Source organism: Podarcis tiliguerta, assembly GCF_965153285.1.
Source record: "Podarcis tiliguerta genome assembly, chromosome: 7".
NCBI classification, from domain to species: Eukaryota; Metazoa; Chordata; class Lepidosauria; order Squamata; family Lacertidae; genus Podarcis; species Podarcis tiliguerta.
This window is the reverse complement of record NC_139540.1, coordinates 42171593-42190479: the sequence shown is the minus strand read 5'-3', so window position 1 is coordinate 42190479 and position 18887 is coordinate 42171593. Positions and strand designations below refer to the sequence as shown.

At 40.7% G+C, this 18887-nt stretch overlaps 1 protein-coding gene across 8 annotated transcripts in view; it reads right to left on the bottom strand.

Moving 5' to 3' along the window:
- LOC310682649 (uncharacterized protein) overlaps positions 1-12433 on the bottom strand; it is a 75935-nt gene extending 63502 nt beyond the window's left edge. For all 8 annotated transcript variants that reach the window (XR_014514062.1, XR_014514063.1, XR_014514064.1 and 5 more), the window contains exon 1: positions 12214-12433. Coding sequence is in view for 4 of the 8 variants with exons in the window: in XM_083451690.1 (XP_083307816.1) it covers positions 12214-12225 (12 nt within the window). In the remaining 4 variants the exon portion in view is untranslated. The remainder of the gene's footprint in view (positions 1-12213) is intronic.
- Positions 12434-18887: the final 6454 nt, after the last annotated feature.

Sequence of the window (18887 nt, the reverse complement as noted above, 5' to 3'; positions counted from 1 at the left end):
TACATGCAAATAATTCCATACAAGATCCTGTGCTGTCCAGCACATGCTCAGCCTTGTAAATAAAATATAATTCCAAACAAACCTATAAGAAAAGATATTTCTCTCTCTCTCCTTACAGCCTGAAGTTATGTGCTCCTGGAGAGCTTCGTTACATCGATACTCCCACAGAGCCTGGGAACAAAGGACACAAGCCACCACACTTCCAAGATGGCAGATTTGTACTTCAATAGCCTCCCATGTGATCTAAGGTTAAACACTCACATGTTAGCTAGCAGAGAACAATAACAATTATTATCAACCCATGAAGGAGCTCAAAGACCATGTAGTATACAGTGGAATTTCCCCTTGTTAAACCTTTTCACCAATATACACTGTCAGCCTCCATTTCAGTGTCAATTAAAAAATTATACTTAACATGCCTTCCTACTTACAAGAAGTCCGGTCATGGCTCCCTCAAAGAATTCTGGCAACCACAGCCTCTTTAGGGTACTTAACAGCTCTTCACAGAGCTACAATTTCCAGGTTGTTTTAATGATCAATCCCTCAGTGCCAGGGAACGCTGGGAATTTAGGAAATACAGGGGTTCCTAGAAAAGTCCCTGCACCCTTAACAAAAAAAACTTTCTCAGGATCCTTTGAGGAAAGCCATGACTATTTAAAGTGTTATAATACTACTTCAAATGTATAGTGCAGATGGGGCCATAGTGTTGCATTTTTGTACAGCACACTTGAATCTGTCAGGATGAAGCATGGCTAAAAAAACAACAACACAAAAAAGCAAGAACACCAAATTAATTAATTAATATAAATGTCAAATCATGATGTGGTGAAGCTTTCAGCGTGCATCATTGTATACTCTTGCATGCCGGTACAGCTAGTCTTTGGAACAGGGCAGGCTGTCAATCTTTTCCCACCGTTGCATGTCTGCCTAGGCAACCTTTTACTTGAAGGGAATTTATCAGAAAGAAATTGGCTAAGACACAGTTCTTCCTTCTCTTGTGTTTAATTAGCATAGAAGGTTTGTCTCTGATAAATGCTCAAGATCAAACAAATCTGATTAGAACAATGATTGATGAATATGAATGATGGGGAAGGCAGGCAGGGAGTATTTTCTAGTATTCATTTTAAAACAAACTTGTGCCCTAAAACGTATAATAATTTGCAAGCGAAAAGGACATCTTCATTTTCTAAATGGGGTCTTTTTAAATGATAGGCAATAATGGGAGGATAAGTCCATTATTCATTTATAAGGGAATTAGCATAACAAAGCTGCTTAATGCGAGAGTTCAGAAAGCTCTGATTAATAAATTAATCCTTACATTTTACAATAGATCTCATTTTTGAATAATTCTTATAAGAAAATCTTTTAATAACTTCAGTGTTTTTCCACTCAGAATGTTAACCATTTGTTTGCTGCTGCACAAGCAGAAGTAAATGCCCAAGAGCAGACAGCACTCTTATGTTGCATTGTGCTTGTAGTGGAGAAACTTTTCTGTGAACAGTGTGCATCTCATTCCCTAGGAGGCAACTTGAAATGGGAGTGTGATATGTGCATATGTGCAAGATCCAAAAAGAGCAAGTCTCGATTTCAGCCTGATCCTTTACAGAGAAGCAGGAAATGCTCAGTTTAGCAAGGCCTGCCTGCACCCATGATGTCAACCTTTGCACACCTCATGCTCTCTCCAGAAAGCAAAGGGAGAAGAAGCTTTGTTGCACACTCTTATGCATTAAGACTTTATGGTTTGCTCTCACTTGAGAGCAGCTGCTACTAAAGTAAGTGACAAACAACTTAGGTCACACCTTCACCATATACTTAAAGGACTGTTGTAGCACTTAAAACAGTCTTGTGTTCCCCCCACCCAATGAATCCTGGAAACTGTAGCTTGTTAAGGGTGCAGGGAATTGTAGCTCTGGGACAAACTACTATTCTCAGGGTTCTTTTTGGAGGGATCCCATCACTGTTAAAGTGGTATATTTTCTGGCACCCACTAAAAATACTTTTGTATAGGGAAGCCTATCAAGACATGCAGAAGCTGTCATGTATTTTACGATCGTATATCGTATATTTTAACCTGGTATTTGCTTGCTGTCGGTTTTATTTATTTTTGAATGTTTTACATATTTGCTTTTAGACTTTTTATTGTTTTAAAATTTTTTTGGAAACCACATTGAAGTTTTATTGATTGCAATAATCGGTATATAGATGTGAAACAGAGGCACTGGCTAGCCCCTGCTTTTGAGGGGGCTGGAGCCACATGACGTGGTGGCATGGCATGTGTGACATTGCATATGATGTTACCACTCCTTTAAGAACTTTGGGGGGTCCAAAGTTCCTTGCCCCCCCATTGTGAAATCAATATGTAAATGAAAATGAAAAGAGACATGGTCTTATTTGCAAAGCTAGCCACAATGCCAAGGATGGGATGTGGGGGTAGGGTTCTTCTGTGACTTTTCCTTTCCCCTTCCCAGGAGAGTTGTGGAGATGAAAGAGTAATGCTGTGTTCCTGGGCACATGGAAGAAAACCCCACTTGTCTCAGGAGAATGACTGCAAATATGCACGGGATCAAACCTCAAGCTCGCCTTGTGGCATATGCTCATAGAGAGGCAGGATGAAACTTAAGCATTGGCTGCAGGCCTCTCATCATCAACACAGTAGCTATCAATGTATTTGAATGTCATCATCTTTTGGAAGCTATTAATGGTGTGATACCTTGGTATGTATAATGTATTTTGGTTTGAATGCGACTGCCTAATTTGGAGGTGTTGTCTTTAAACTGGGGGGGGGGGGGGGGAATCCCTGCACCCAAATAATGAGGTGGCTTGAAATCACAGTATTATTAAAAACTATTATTAATTAAATTTCTATCCTGCCTTTTCTCCCAAAGGAGCCCAGGGCAGCAAACAAGAAAGTAATATAATAATTTCAAGGTTGCTAGCACTAGCCTTTCAGTCTGCAAATACCTGGGTGTGCAGGAATGTTTTGAAATTAAAAGCTGAGACAGACACATCTCACCAAGGAGGGCATTCAACAAAGCAGCTGGGCAGTGAGTTCAGCTGTCCTCCATGCACTGCCTACAGTTTGAAGGGGGCATCCATTTAAATCATGCCTGCCTAGCAAAGAGGACTCTGAATCACACTGATAGTATCCTTAATAATACAGCTGCTTGGGCAGCCAAGTCAGGGCTGGAATTATTTCTGAGAAAACATGTAGCATCCCAGAGATTCTACAGCTGATTGGTGGTTGGAACATCTGAGGACTGAGAGGGAGTCTACTAACCAGGACTGGCCCACCAAATCCCAAATGCCAAACCAAATCAGGCCAATTTGGGTACACCCGGGATTTGGCCAGAGCAGAGTCACCATTCTGCCTTTCCTCTGTTCAAAATGTGAAGAAGCATGGGTGTTAAATCCTGCTATCTAATGAAACTCCTGAGGGGGCATGTTCAGTGTAAGAGAAGTCAAGCCAGTGCAAACAGGAATTGAATAGGAATTGGGTAGGAAGAGCAATTCATTATGGATTTTTGAGGGGGTATATGCTGGGATCATCTGCATGCACACTGTAGCCTGTCATGTTTGCGTCCCCAGTATTAAATGCTAGCAAATTATATTTCCCATTAATCTTTGTGCTCAAGGCCTATGGCTGGTATGTTTTTCAGACCCAATGAAGACAAAAGAAATAGCTTGCCTCCTTGCCACCTACTCACCACTGCTGCTTGAAAGTAGTTTCTAGGGAAAAGAAAGGGAAAAGAAAGGTAGCAGGGACATCTTGGAATGGCCTGAGCTTATTTAGGAGCAGAGACTAAATTCAAAGCAATATTGGCTTAGATTTTTAAAAGCATATTTTTCCTGAACAGGGCATATTCACTTCAAGACTACCCAGTTTGCGAACAGTACCTACTAAGGAATTAACAGGCATCATTTTGAAGCAGGGCTATGCAACACAATCAATATATTAATATATATGGAATGATGCTTATTCTGAGTACCCACATAGCTATACCCCACGTGCCTCATGATCTGCTTTGCCAAGAGCCTCAAAAGGATGCTTAAGCAGCCATATTGATACCCAGCAGCTAGCACCACTCTTCAGTCTTGTTAATTTCACTTCTTTTTCCTCTCCTTGCTGGGAAGGTTGCTAATATTCTATTTTTCTCCAGATATAGTAACAGGGTCCCTTCTCCCTTGACACTATGATAAGAGAACAGACACCATGTTTGAAGCTGTGGAGAATTTTAATACAATCCAGCATAAGAAGCAAGATAGGAACACAATTACTGTCACACAGATATGCTCTCTGGGCTGTTCCTAGCACTGCATTTTAGTGACACACATTTTTGAGTTCCATGATCTTTAGATGATACATCAACAACACTTAGGCATGAATATGGATGTTGCTACTGCACATGTCAAGTCACATGTACATCTGACTTGCATCTGGTTCTCTGTCACCCCCCAGAAAACTTTTGTTGTTAAGGATTTATTCAATAATTTATAGGAAAAGTGCTATGTAAATATTAAGTATCATTGTCAATTACTATTCTTCCCACCTATCAATGACAAACTAAGTCTGTCAGAAACCCACATCCAACCAGAAACTTAAAGATAATAGTAGCCAACATAGTGCCCTCCAGAGACTGTTAGAATACAACTCCCATAAGCCACTAATGACATGGCTAAGGGATGCTAGGAGGTGTAGTTCAGTGGCCTCTGGTAGATACCACATTGGTTCTCCATGCTCTGTGGTGCCTCATTCCCAGTCTTCTGGCTGAGGAATAGAGTAGTCCATCAGAGCTGGGAAGGCTCTGTGAAGAAGCTGACCAGCAACACAAGGCCAGAGAAAAAGGGATCAAGCAACAAGAGAGCTGTTTGGGAGGCAGACAGCATTAGAAACTGGTCTATGGGTGGACAGGGCTTCTCTTGTGGCTATACATTGTAGGGGAAAAAATCACTACTGGTGGGCTGGCTATCTTTCAGGAAATGTTCTCACTGAGGAACTCCGAGAAGCCTCTAACAAAAGACAAGAGTTTCTTAGACCATAGTTTGTAAGTCATTGTTTTATGAAATGCTTTAATTCACTCATGAGCAGAATGCAAGCATTTAGTCCTTGAGTCAAACTCCTCACAGTAGCTTTGGCTGGATGGGAGTTGTAGACCAAAACATTTGAGGGACACTAGGTTAGTGAAGACTGCTATAGACTTCAGCATACAAAATGTGTTTTGTTCACCTACTGTAAAAGCTCTTCCTAAGTTTTGCCTGCTAATGTCAACAAGCTACTTCTTAAACTTCTCAATTCATTCTTAGAATCTGCATTGCATTAATAAAGCTTCATTATATTTTCTCTGCGATTCCAGGTGAAGCACGGTGCAAAATCATTTCCCCCATCATCTTCCAAAGAGTCAACAAGCAGCCTTCTTAATCCTCTTGCTTTAAAAGGCTTTAACTTTTTTTGTGTCTTCAACCTTTTAAACCTCGGTGAATCAATTTATTTCATCCAGACCCATTTAAAAGGCTTTATTTGGAGGATGTTATTAAAACATCTGGCATAGGAGCTCTGAATCTATGGAGAGAACCCAGGACAGTCTTTCTGCCTCCTAAATTTGATGTAAGGATCAAATCATCACACTTTAAGCCATCTGTTCATATCTGAAGTTTAGCATTATCTTCACAAATGTTTTGTGTTAGTTGTTGAACACCAAATATGTTGACCCATATCCACAGAAACATCACTGTACTTACATTCCACTGAAATTAGTCAGACGGCATAGCTAACATGTCCCATTGATTTCATTGGGAAGTAGGTGCTGGCAAATTGTCCAAGCACATGCATTTTGTGGTCCCCCGAGAATGGTGAAATAACCAAGACCAGGTGGTGGGTATAATCAGGCCATATCTTTATTGGCCAGCAGCATATAAGTGGGGTTGGCATGGCAAAAGGGCAAGGATCATTTTTCTCATTTCATTCAGCCCCTGCTGACATAATTACATTTTGTCACCATTGGGAACTGCCCAACCCCTTTCCTGGGAGTAGCTCAACTTTGAACCCTGGTGTGCTGCAAGCCAAGTATCCAGGGTTTAACTGAGCAACCACAATAAGAGACTTCAGCTAGACAGAGTCCCTAACCTGAATTTTGGGCATGCCATAGCCAATTTTCCTCCCAGGCCCCTTTTAGGGAGCACTTCTTTGCTATGCTTATCCTGTCCTGTGCCATTTCCACTCACAGTTTAGAAAGCCTGTCAATGCCTGACATAGGTTCACAGACAGAAAGGCAAAAAAACCTCACCAACCCAGGTACCAATTAAGGCCGATAAGAAGAAAAAAAATTACATTTTTGATCCTGTCACTCAGCAACCCTAAAAGCTCAGTGAAGCTCTAACCCAAGGATGGACCAGTGGGGCAAAATGACCCCAAAGTGAGGGCTTTTAAGGCCTTGGCTCCTTTCACCCTCTTGGAAGGCTTGAACTCAAACTGTGCTGCAAAGGAAGACTGCAGCCAATCTCAATGGGGCTTCAGCTCAGCACTGATCAGCTATGGCCTTTTTGAACATAGAAGACTTGGCCACGGTACTCCAAGACCTGCTAATTTCCAGAGTGGGTTATTGCAACACACTGTACAGAGAGCTGCCTTTGAAGATGGCTCAGAAACTTCAGCTAGCCCAAAGTGCAGCAGTCAGCTTACTGGCTGGGTTTGTACTTTTCACCATATGCTGAAGACACATGGCTTTACCCTGCCTGCCCTTTGACATTGGAAACACATGTTTTAGGAAACACCTCATTCTCTTGATAGTAATCCACTTTTACTGTTTTACTGTTCTATTTTTAAATTGTTGTAACCTGCTCTGGGGCATCATTGTGAAGGGAGGGCAACGGCAACAGCAGCAGCAGCAACAACAACAACATAGTAATAACAATAGAGAGAATACTGATAAATCAACAAAACATGCCTTGTACCCTTTGTAGTGAAGGGCCATAGCTCAGTGGCAGAACATCTGCTTTGCATGCAGAAGGTCTCTTGTTCAGTCCCCAGCATCTCCACCTAGGGCTGGGAGAAACTTCTGCTTGAAACCCTGGATAGCTGCTGGCAGTTAATGTAGAATCTACACTGTAGATGATGCTGAGCTAGATAGAGGAGTGCCAGTGAAGGCATATGATACTTATTGCAGAGTTGCAGACATTTCATTTCATGTTGCAAGATAAGATTTACCAATGGAACTAAATATAGACATAATATTTACCAGTAGTTCTCACTTCCACTGCAAAGGTTCATTTCCAGGAATGGAAATACATGAATAAGAATTATAAAACTGAATTCCACACACACCACACACACACTTAAGCATAAGAAACAATTGTCACACTTTTTGGGCTCAGAAACAATGTTGCAGAGAAAGGAAATAATGATGAGTTCTATTCTGAATAAATTCTAATACAACCAGTGGGATCAATTCAGTGTGCACATACACACAGCATACCTAGAGTCGGAGCCATGCAGTACTTTTCACAAATTATCCTTACTTCAGACAGAATCCAAGAGCAGCAGATTTTGAAAGCATCTGATAAATTGCCTTTCCTAATAAGTATCACTCTGAGAAATAGCAGGGAAGGCACTGGGGAACGACTCCTAATTCAGAGTTTACTGAAAATTAATAATCCACACTAGAACAAAAGAGAAGCTTCCTTACTTATCTGTATTATAGCTTTCCCCTGGACTGTTTTCATTTGGAAGCTCTTTGTAATTTGCATATTAGAATAAATGGGGTCCTGGGGTATGGTCTGAGGCCCCCACAGTGCTGAAGCTAAGCAGGTCTAGAGCATTAGGGGGGCTGTTTGGGAACTCTGCATACGCTGCCTTGAATTCCGTTATAGAAGAAGTATAAATGTAAAAAAATTAATCCACTGTTATTTTCTTTTGTAGAGCATACTGTAGAGATGGTTGTAAAATTGAGTCAAAATCTTGCCAACAAACCACCTGTCCAACCAAACAGTAAATGGCGTCACCAAAACTTAAGGAAGACAGCAGCTCATTTGCTCCCAATATCCTAATGGCACTGAAAAATGCTAAGGGGCTGAAGAAGCATTTCTTTGTGGAAATCATTGTACACCTTGCCTTATCCTAATTATAAAATCATAGAATTGTAGAGTTGGAAGATGCTCTGTCTAGTCCAATCCAGGAATCACAACACACTGTTTCCCATCCAATTAGAAACCAGGCCAGAGTCTGCTTACCTTTGCAAAGGTGCTAGCAGTTTTATTGCTGCACCACTAGACTCATGGACCCCAATAATTTCCTCCCCCATTAATACACTAACCCATTGATTCATTGATCACTCCAAAAATGGCCTTCAACCATTAAACAAACTATGGCCTTTCAAATGTGAGGAGCCTGCTATTATGATCCCCCCGTGATTCTTTTATTGTCTTTTATTATTATGCTATGCAAATTATGTTGGGTTTTTTTGGTCTTGCATACCACCCTGGGATCTTTGGGTAAAGAGCAGTATCTAAATTACTACTACTACTACTACCAATAATAATAATACCAGCACACTGCATCCACAATCTCAATCAAAGTAGGGGCCATCAGACAAAAGCCATGGACCATTTTTACCCCAAAAGGCCAGGCTACAGAAGGGCAGACATTGCTTAGACAAACAGGTCATAGGGGCCTGCTTCTTAGCGTGTATATGCTGGTTGACCATGCAACCATTCATTTAACTTATGCACAGTCATCATAGCTTTGATGCCATTTTGCCTCAGACACTACCAGGTGGGAAGATGAAACTAATTAATGGGACTTTCCCCTTCACTGTAACCTGTACCCAGAATTCTAGGTCAAAAGCCCACTTACAATAGGCCAAGGAAATTGGGGGTTTCTTTACATTAAGGCATACCTTTCATCACTCCTTCCTGCAGCAGCCATTCCTTCACCCTCAGAGATGTAATTGGGCTTGTCTGTTGAAGATGGAACTATGCTAGTGAAGAATCACAACCATAAGGGCCTAAAGTAGGGACACTGATTCATTGTTCGCTCCAAAAATGGGATACAAATTAAAAGCAATAAAATACGAGTTGCCGTACATGACGTTTCATCTCTGGCAAGCTAGTGAGAGTAATGCATTAGCTGCAGGCGGGTACATTAATCTCGCAAGCTGGCCCCATATGAAATCTTTTAGATAGCAGTGGCCTCTTCTTTATTGCATTTTCATTAGGAGCTTTCCTGTAAAACTCTTTGTAAAAACTAAAAGGGGAGGTGGTAGGAAAAATACATGAAAATGAAATGTTAGTCATTTTGAAAAAGTTTTATTGCAGGCAAAAGGTTGTTCCCATCCCAGATTTCAGTATGTTCTTATTCTTTTGTATCAATGACATTCCTTGAGTTTCCACTGTAAAAGGCCATTGTCTGACTGCAAAAGGAATACCACGAGTGAAAGACAGTTTGTATTATTTATATTTTATAAATTATTGTAGCTTGTTAACAGCCTTAGCTCAAAGAGGTTTACATATAAGAGCAAACCAAGAAAATTACCCTCAAATTAAAAAACAACAACTAAAACCTTAAATTTAAAAGGAACAGAGTTAAATCTTTTATTCATATATTTTAAAAGCTATGTGGAATAAATATGCTTTCATTGGTTGCCAACATCATCCAGGGATGGGCTAGCCTCACCTTCTTTTGGAAGGAATTCCACAACCAGGATGCTGCTACAGAAAAGGCCCTTCTTGCTCACCAACTGAACCCCTTTTGGTGTCAGAGATATATCAAGAGAGGTAAATGCAAAGGCTGTTTGTTAATTCATTTATTATATTTATATATCACCCTTCATCCAAGGAGATTGGTATGGTATACATGGTTCTCCCCCTTCCTTTATCCTCACAATAGCAGTCTTATGAGGCAGATTTGACAAAGAGATTGTGATGGGCCCAAAGTCACCCAAGAATCACCATTGTTGTGAATCCAAAACTCTCTCCAACTATGCAAACTAGGACAAGGGGACCAATCTGAAGCTAAGAGGGAGAGGGCTCTCCTCACTGCTTGACAGCCTGAGGTGATGCTTTCCAAACATAGGGAGACACCTGCTGAATTTATAACTATTAAAGGTGCCAGGCCAGGAAAACCCCCAGCAACTATACTTTTCCAATATGAATTTCTGATACCTCCAGGACATAGTTACTTCATTTTATATCTCTGGTATCTTTAAAAAATTGTACACAGCATATGACTCCTTTAATGATGTAAGAAGGCAGTGATTTCCATTGCAGTCTGTAGTTCATCAAATACGACATTATTTGTCTCCCTATTACCGTATTGAGCTTAAGCTACATACAGAACGTTTCCATTGCACCAGAGGCGGTTTCGTCATGCTGGCCACATGACCTGGAAAGCTGTCTGTGGACAAACACTGACTCCCTCAGCCTGAAAAGTGAGATGAGCACCGCACCCCATAGTTTCCTTTGCTTGGACTTAACCGTCCAGGGGTCCTTTATCTTACATCTATGCATAAATTACATAACTATTTACGCAAGTTACATAATACTCATTTCAATATAAAGGAAATATCAAAGCAATGTAAAAAGTTCATTAATTACATATCATTTGTGGAGTTTTTTTTAAAAAAAACCACAACAATGTGAATGAACACCAATCATATCCGCTTGACTTGTTTCTGTTTCTGATCCTGACCACAGACAAACATGCAAACCACAGCAATTTTTGCTAGCCTTTTCATTTTCATCTGAATTCTCTGTCATCCCTAAGCCCCATTGGTCCCTTTCCCTGGCTGTAGTGTAATAAGAGCAATATTGCGGAAGGAAGCTCCTGGTACAACTGACCATTGACAAAGGGGTTAAAGAAAGTCACGCATGGGTGGAAATAATCCATTAATACCACCTTCAGATGCCAGATTCATACAAGAGGCAATGTTTGTTCCTTAGTTGCATCCAATGATTGTGTCTTTTTTTTTATAATGATGTTATGTAAATTGTAGGCTAGATTTCTTTTATGTTTAACTAGGCGATCAAAGTACAGATGCTTGATCAAACAGACCTACATTCACTGCAACTTCTTTGTCTAATCAGTGATAATATATTATGACTTCTTAAAATTCTGCACATGAACAGACAAATCAAAAGAGACGACAGACAGACAAAACAAAGAAAGAAATGGAGAGAGTGGGAAAGCTCACTTCCTGCCTTTCTCTTTTAAATTAATATTCAAAAGCAGAACCAAAATCATGAGCAGTGAGGCAGGACAATCCCAAATAAGAACATAATAAGAGCCCTGGTGGATCAGCTGAAAGCCCTCTCTAGTGCAGCATCCTGTTTGCAAAGTTTCATGAGATACTGGGGTGTGTGTGTCTGTGTCTGTGTGTTAGGGACTCATTTCCTGCGCTGCTCTGTGTCTGTTGCAGGCAACACTCTTTCCTTTCTGCTGAACTTCTCCTTCCACCAAAAACTCATTCTGCCAGATAACGTTTCCCTGTATTTGCCTTTTTAAACTGAAAAACTTCAAATGCTGTAACTTTTTCTCATAGAGAAGTTGGTCCAACTCCGTGCTCATGTTCTTTCCCCTTTTCTGCACTTGTTCCAGCAAGCTCTATTTCTACAAGGGGGGGGGGGAATGCAAGAAGTGAATTTAAGAATTGGGGGGTTGGGGGGCGGGGGAGAGAAACAGAAAATGACAGCTAGAGATTTGCCCATCTCTAGCTGCAGAGGCAAGATTTGGCCAGAGAAGCTCCCTATTTTTAAGCTCTGTCTTTTAGTCACTCTGCTAAAATAACTCTGCGCATATTTTGCAGGCATATCCCCAGATCTTCTTTTCTTAATTATATCAAATCAGATTGTGTGGCTCCAGATGGATGGGTGTTGCCTGGTGCAGCTACATAGTACAAGCGTGCACCTTCTTTTTCTTTTTATACAATATGTTTTCAAATTAGGGAAGGGGAAGTATGTTGCACACACACAATATTAAGCCATCATCTTCTCTCCAGCTGTAGCTGTCACTTTCTCACTGAAGTGCACTGGCGGAACACACGACACAAGTGTCTTGAGAAATCTCCTGCCACCTAAATGGCTAAATTTGACACACCGTATCAAAAACCTAAAAGGGGTGGAGGAGATCAGTGGCAATGGAGACCACATTCACTGTTTCAACAGCCTTTTCCACGAAGGTTAATCCTCCCTTTCTTTTGCTAAAGATGCAATCCTATATCCACTTACCTGGATATCCATCGAACTCAGTGGCACCTACTTCTGAGTAGACAAAATTGCTCTGTTAATCCTCTTGTCCTTGTCTCTTCGGAGTGACTTTGGGGAGTTTGTAAATTGCCTGTCTAAATGCAGGGGTCCCTCCCCTGGCTCAACTGCCAACTGCTAATCAAGGTATTTTGGGACAACACACAACAGTGTTTTAAGCCTGTAAAAGAAATACTGTGTAGTCAACAACTTTTAAATTATAGTATGTGGTGGGTGGTTGATAAGAATGTGCAACTTTTTTTTCTAAAATAGAAACACTTTCCCAACTACCCTTATCTGTTCTTCTCCTCTATTTATCGTTCCAAATGTTTCTAGGGACTATTAACATTCTTTCCCTTCCCTGTGCTGGTGAAATTGTTTTCTTTTCAGAGCATCTTCTATATATTTCAAGTTGATTTCATCTTCACCTGTGAGCTACAGAACAACAAGTTTAAGGTATATTTTTCTTGTCAGGCGAACACTCTGTAAGAAAGAGAGAAACACCCAACAGAGTGTACGAGCGAGTGCACCATTAGAGTAGCAAAGACACATCTGCAATGTGTTCCTCCTTTCAGTAGGCCCAGTATTAATAATTTTTATTATTATGGTGTCATCAGTCTATATGGTTCTTTTTATCATAATTTCATAAAGGTAGGTCCCAGCCCCCAAAACCTTACAATTTCTACTTCAACAAGGGGACAGAGAAATGGCGAGGAAAGGAGAGTCAGCTGGAACCAGGGATGTAAAAGAGCAGGTGCAGTCTGGTGTGCTCAGGCTTTGCTTCAGCTGGAGATGAGGACGAAGAGGTTAAGCCAAAGGCTTTGCTGTAAAAGGCAGTTTTTGAGCTAGGATTTGAAGGTGAAGCAAGGTGGCTCCTCGAGCTATTCCAGGTATGCAGGGCAAGCGAGGGAGAACAGATGGAGTTTCTTAGGAGAGCAAGGCAGCTGAGTCGCAGTTTACAAAATGCTAAACTTGTAGATGTGTGAGCCTTCTCAAACTTCTCAAAGTGGTGGCAATCAAGGCTGTGGCACATGGTCCCCTGCACTATATGTTCCTGCCAAATATCACACCCACCCACCGAGTTTTCTTAGCCTTGGGAGAAGTAGCAGCCAGTTGGACAGTGTGGGTGGGTCTGTGTAAACTGACCTGCTTTCCCAGTGCTGTGCAGTGCTGCCACTTCCTGAGAAGGAGAAGGAGAGGGGTAAGTCAGTGGAAAGCCAGTGTGGTGTGGACATGGTGTGGGCACAGTGAGCGAACATCAGATTGGCTCCTTTGCTGGACAAGGACCACAGTAGGCTCCTGCTGCCTTTCCTCTCCCCCTTTTGGTAAGCAACAGGTGTGCAGCACTGGGAAGGCAGGTCAGCAAAGCAGCCCCACCTGACCCCTCCTACTGGCTGCTACTATTTGGGAGGAAAGCTTCCATTGTTTACAACAGAAACTTCCCTCCTGAGGCTCATAGCAGTTTTGAGGGACTGTGGCTTTTTATGAAGACCACGGTGAAGGAAGAAAGGGTCAATTCTCCCACCAATACCTTCTATTTACAACACCCAGGGCCTTTTTTTCAGCAAGAACACACTGAAATTCAGTTCTGGCACTTCTCAGGTGGACACCATTGCCATTATAACAGAACAAGGGAGGTGTTCATGGTGAGTTCTGGCACCTCTGTCTTCAGAAAAATAGCATTGGCAATTTCCATAATATTCACATGACTACTAGTGATACATGGTACATGATGGACCAAGAAAGTTGGCCAAAAGTACACCAAGCCATTGAGACCACTTGAACCTCTAGAGACAAAGCTAGATGTAGGAATGCTTCCAAGTTTTTTTAAGGGAGAAGGCAACTATGTCTAGAGCAGGTAGTACTCATTCCTGTAAAATGGTGACCTAATCCACATACACTAATAATAATAATAATAATAATAATAATAATAATAATAAAAATTTATTATTTGTACCCCGCCCATCTGGCTGGGTTTCCCCAGCCACTCTGGGCGGCTTCCAACAAAGATGAAAAATACACTAAAATGTCACATATTAAAAACTTCCCTGAACAGGGCTGCCTTCAGATGTCTTCTGAATGTCAGGTAGTTGTTTGTCGCTTTGACATCTGATGGGAGTAAATATACTTTCTAAAAGGCCTGCTGGTCAAATGAATTTATGCTTATTCTGCTTTATTTTTCTCCATCTAGAAATCCAGAGTCCTCTTTTTTAGTTCCCCAAGAGCTATATATTCAGCCTCAGTGCATGCCAAATTTGCTTTGATTTTTGTGTAAATAAACTGCCTCTCTTTCTCCCATAGGGTTCTTTTTATGTAAGAAAACAGGATTTCTTTCATCAGCGTAGTTTGTTGAATCTCTGTGAATATCAGTGTGTGCTTCTTTGAAATTTCAAGCAAATTACTTCTTATACATTTTACAAGAAATATTTGAACCATTGTAAATGGCAGCATGACTCATTCGAATGATAAACTTGGGTAACCAAGTAACAGAATCTTTTTCACAATGTTGTGCTAAGCAGGCCTGCTACCCTTGGCATCTGTTCTGAATGGTAACAAAATGCACCATACATTCAAGCATATTAAATAATACCCCTTGGGTATTCATATGGTAAAAAGGTTTAAAGTGCACTCAGAATGCTCCCCCCCCCTGTCTTTGCACCCTCTCGCCATTCTAACTCAGGAGGTTGGGGTGCAGGGGGAGGAGAGAGCAGATTCTTCCACCAGGCAAGCAGAAATCTTTCTGCTGATGGAGTTATCTGCTGAGTACTATGCTGAATTCCGCATTTGACTTCTGAATAACAGTATTGTGCATCAAAGCCTCCCGGGGTGAATTCAGACTTGGATCTTATTGCATTAGTTTTCCTGATTATAATTCTGGGACATTTGTCATAGTGTCATTATGAAATTGTAGCTTCTTGATCAATATACTTGCATATTCTGCTAAAATTAAGGGGTGGGGAACTATATGCCAGGATGCTACCCCAAATTTTGCCCTAAGATCTTCTGGGTTAACAGGGTTGCAAAGCGTCCCGTCCCCCCAAGGAAGCTGTTAACATGAAAATGAACACCAGACTCCCACTAGATTTCCAGGAATGGCTTTTACATCATGTGAAAGAGCATGTAAAACACGAAAATAACCAGGTAAGGAAAGGTGAAAATGGAAGAAATAGTTGTGGGAAAGCAGCATTTGTGAGCAAGCTGCTTCTAACAAAGAAACAGAATTGATCTTTAGTTAATCATTCACCCAAAAGATTAGGAAAAGTCAAGCCTACTTGACCCTGAAAGCCATTTTGGTTTATGAACTTTTTAATAGGGCTGTAGCTCGGTTTGGCCATGAACCAATTTGAAACAGCTTTTCTATTGTTATACAGCCATTTTGAACAATCACATAAACACTGTATGCCAAACAAATGGGAAGATTTAACTTCATCCCCAAATTAGCAAAACTATGTTGTGTTGATATCACTTTATCTTGCTTCAGCATCTATAAACCTTAGGAATAATTCTTGCATTGATTTTGACCTTGTAAAGTCACCATAGTGGGACTTCTACCTATTGTGGGACTTTTGCGTGGTAAATGCTTGTTCTAAAAGCCAGGGCCGGCCCACCAATGAGGCAAGATGAAGCAGCTGCCACAGTTGGCAGAAGCCTAAGCAGCAGCATCTCTTACAACACCACAAATGCTTGGGAAGGCTTCCTTTTATTCGTATCCTCTTATATTGCAGTGTTGATGTCTTGTAACGTTTGTTTGGTTGATTCTTCATTGGACTTTATCATATTTTTACTGCATCTTCTGTCATATAAATAAGTTCCTCACCTCTTTGCTTCCCCCTCCTCCACATGCAGCTGCTGGGTGACCTTGGGCTAGTCACATTTCTCTGAAGTCTCTCAGCCCCACTCACCTCACAGAGTGTTTGCTGTGGGGGAGGAAGGGAAAGGAGAAAGGAGAGTGAAAAACACTCTTTTGGACAGCTTTAGCTTCAGTGGGTTCCCAATTTTACAGTAGATTCTGTATTCAGGAGGGGGAAAAGGTAAAAGAAAGGTAAAAGTGATAGAATCATAGAATTGTAGAGTTGGAAGGGATCCTGAGGATCATCTGGTCCAATCCCCTGCAATGCAGAAACATGCAGCTGTCCCATATGGGAATCAAACCTGCAACCTTGACATTGCTCTAACCAACTGAGTTAACTGTCCATATTAATGTATATAGCCATTATTGCACAAAAACTGAATGGGGTTAATTAGATGTTCTTCATTGTTTACAATTAAATTTACAAACCTACTAGAGTCTCCAGTTGTGGTTTTTAATTGAATGGCAAGGCACTGAACCCAGTCCTCAAAATAAGCCTGGGAAGGTTTAGAGGAAATAATTACACATGATTCCTTATCTGCCAAAAAAGTTTATGCTGAGGTTATCTTCCATTAAGATGCTGAGAGAGGATGTTATGACTCAGGGGAGCAATGCCTTCCTCAGCACATTTATAATAGTTATATTAGCAGAAGCATCTCAGAAAGACAATGAACAACATAAAAAATAATATGCCTGAGCTCCTGAACCAATGACATGATTTGACCCTATAAGGCTGTCATCTTGTCCTGGATGCTAGTGTTCATTAACTAATATAGTGCTGTATTACTATTGCAGTGCTGTCTCTTGTCACTATTAGAAGGGTCGAATCACTAAATAGCCTGTAACTTGTGTAGCTGAAGGACCAGCTGCTGCCAAATGAACCTCCATAGACATTGTTGTTGTTGTTGTTTAGTCGTTCAGTCGTGTCCGACTCTTCGTGACCCCATGGACCAGAGCACGCCAGGCACTCCTGTCTTCCACTGCCACCCGCAATTTGGTCAGGTTCATGTTTGTAGCTTCGAGAACACTGTCTAACCATCTCATCCTCTGTCGTCCCCTTCTCCTTGTGCCCTCCATCTTTCCCAATATCAGGGTCTTTTCCAGTGAGTCTTCTCTTCTCATGAGGTGGCCAAAGTATTGGAGCCTCAGCTTCACGATCTGTCCTTCCAGTGAGCACTCAGGGCTGATTTCCTTAAGAATGGATGCGTTTGATCTTCTTGCAGTCCATGGGACTCTCAAGAGTCTCCTCCAGCACCATAATTCAAAAGCATCAATTCTTCGGCGATCAGCCTTCTTTATGGTCCAGCTCTCACTTCCATACATCACTACTGGGAAAACCATAGCTTTTACTATACGGACCTTTGTTGGCAAGGTGATGTCTCTACTTTTTAAAATGCTGTCTAGGTTTGTCATTGCTTTCCTCCCATAGACATTAAGATCCTCCAAAGTTTACATTCTCATCCATCAGTGAAAAGAAGGCCAATGGAAATGTTCTTACTTTGCCTAACTCACACTTCCTGAGTATCATGAAAGCTTTTGTGATCATGCAGCACAGAACATTTTTATTTGGACTGTTTTATTTGATGAGAGAGAGTTTGAATCTGTATGCATAGTTTTGTGGGACAGATTTAATTGAGAATCACATGTGTGATTGTTCATGGTGCTGAAATGTAAACAGAAAATTATGCTCACCCTTTAGATTTGTTTATTATCTGTTGAAATATCAGCGGCTTCTGCAAGCATTAAATCTAAACTGCACATTCTTGTGACTGAAGTGATGAATGCTTGTTTTAATTGGTTTCATCTAGATATACAACTGTCAGTATTTTGCTTGAGTTATTTCCTTATCATTCCTCTGTATATACTATCTCCTTTTCCCTCCACTTAGCATTCCATGAAGTATTCAAGTACCATATGTTGATCCTTGAAAATAAAAGATGTCACCATAGAGGTCACTTCTAAAATCTCTTGATGTCCCTCTTGGGTTTACTTTTGTTCTTCTTTATTTGTTTTGTGCCACAAGAAGTAAAGTAATGTTTTCATTTAAACAGTGTAAAGGCTGTTTTCAGAAGCACAGTCTCCCTTTAGTTTGTTCTGTTTAGACTTTCCTTTACTCACAGCAAATAAAATTGATGGGCCAACAATGTGCCTACAATGAGCTCCCTATAAAAACCAAATGGCTTATGCTAGAGATGCAGTCTCCCTGATGAATTTATGACTGTTAGAGTATCTCTTGTAGAGATCACAAAAGAGGTAGTCTTTAAAGGCTTCAGTGCCTTTATTTGCATGATCAATTTTTTGAACATCGAAAACTCCAATTTATCTTTAACAAATGATTTCAAACTTGTTTTGGATAGCCCAGAATTAAGCAGCACCTATTAACATTCACTTCTCAATCCATTTTGGCAGAGGATTGAAAAGATTACGTATATTTTGTTTTTCCAAGCTGTCTTGAAAAGGTATGGTATTTGAACGTATTTCATCATGATATAAGTACAGACTATCACAAGTTTTAATACATGGCTGATAACATCAATATTGCATTGTATTCTGTAAATGCATCATCTTTCTAAAAATGATACCTTAGTGAAAAGTTCATATATCAACTTAAACATCATAAGAACAATATAACTCTTCTAGAGCCAAGGTTCAGAGATCCAAATAGGCTCGATATGTCTAGATGTGTTCTGCACATGGATAGTGCATGATTTCTGGAAAGATGATCAAAAGATGCTTGGGTATTTAATTTGGGCTATCGATTTATTTATACTTTTATAGTTGTTGTTTCTTTAAATAGTTCATTTTAAAA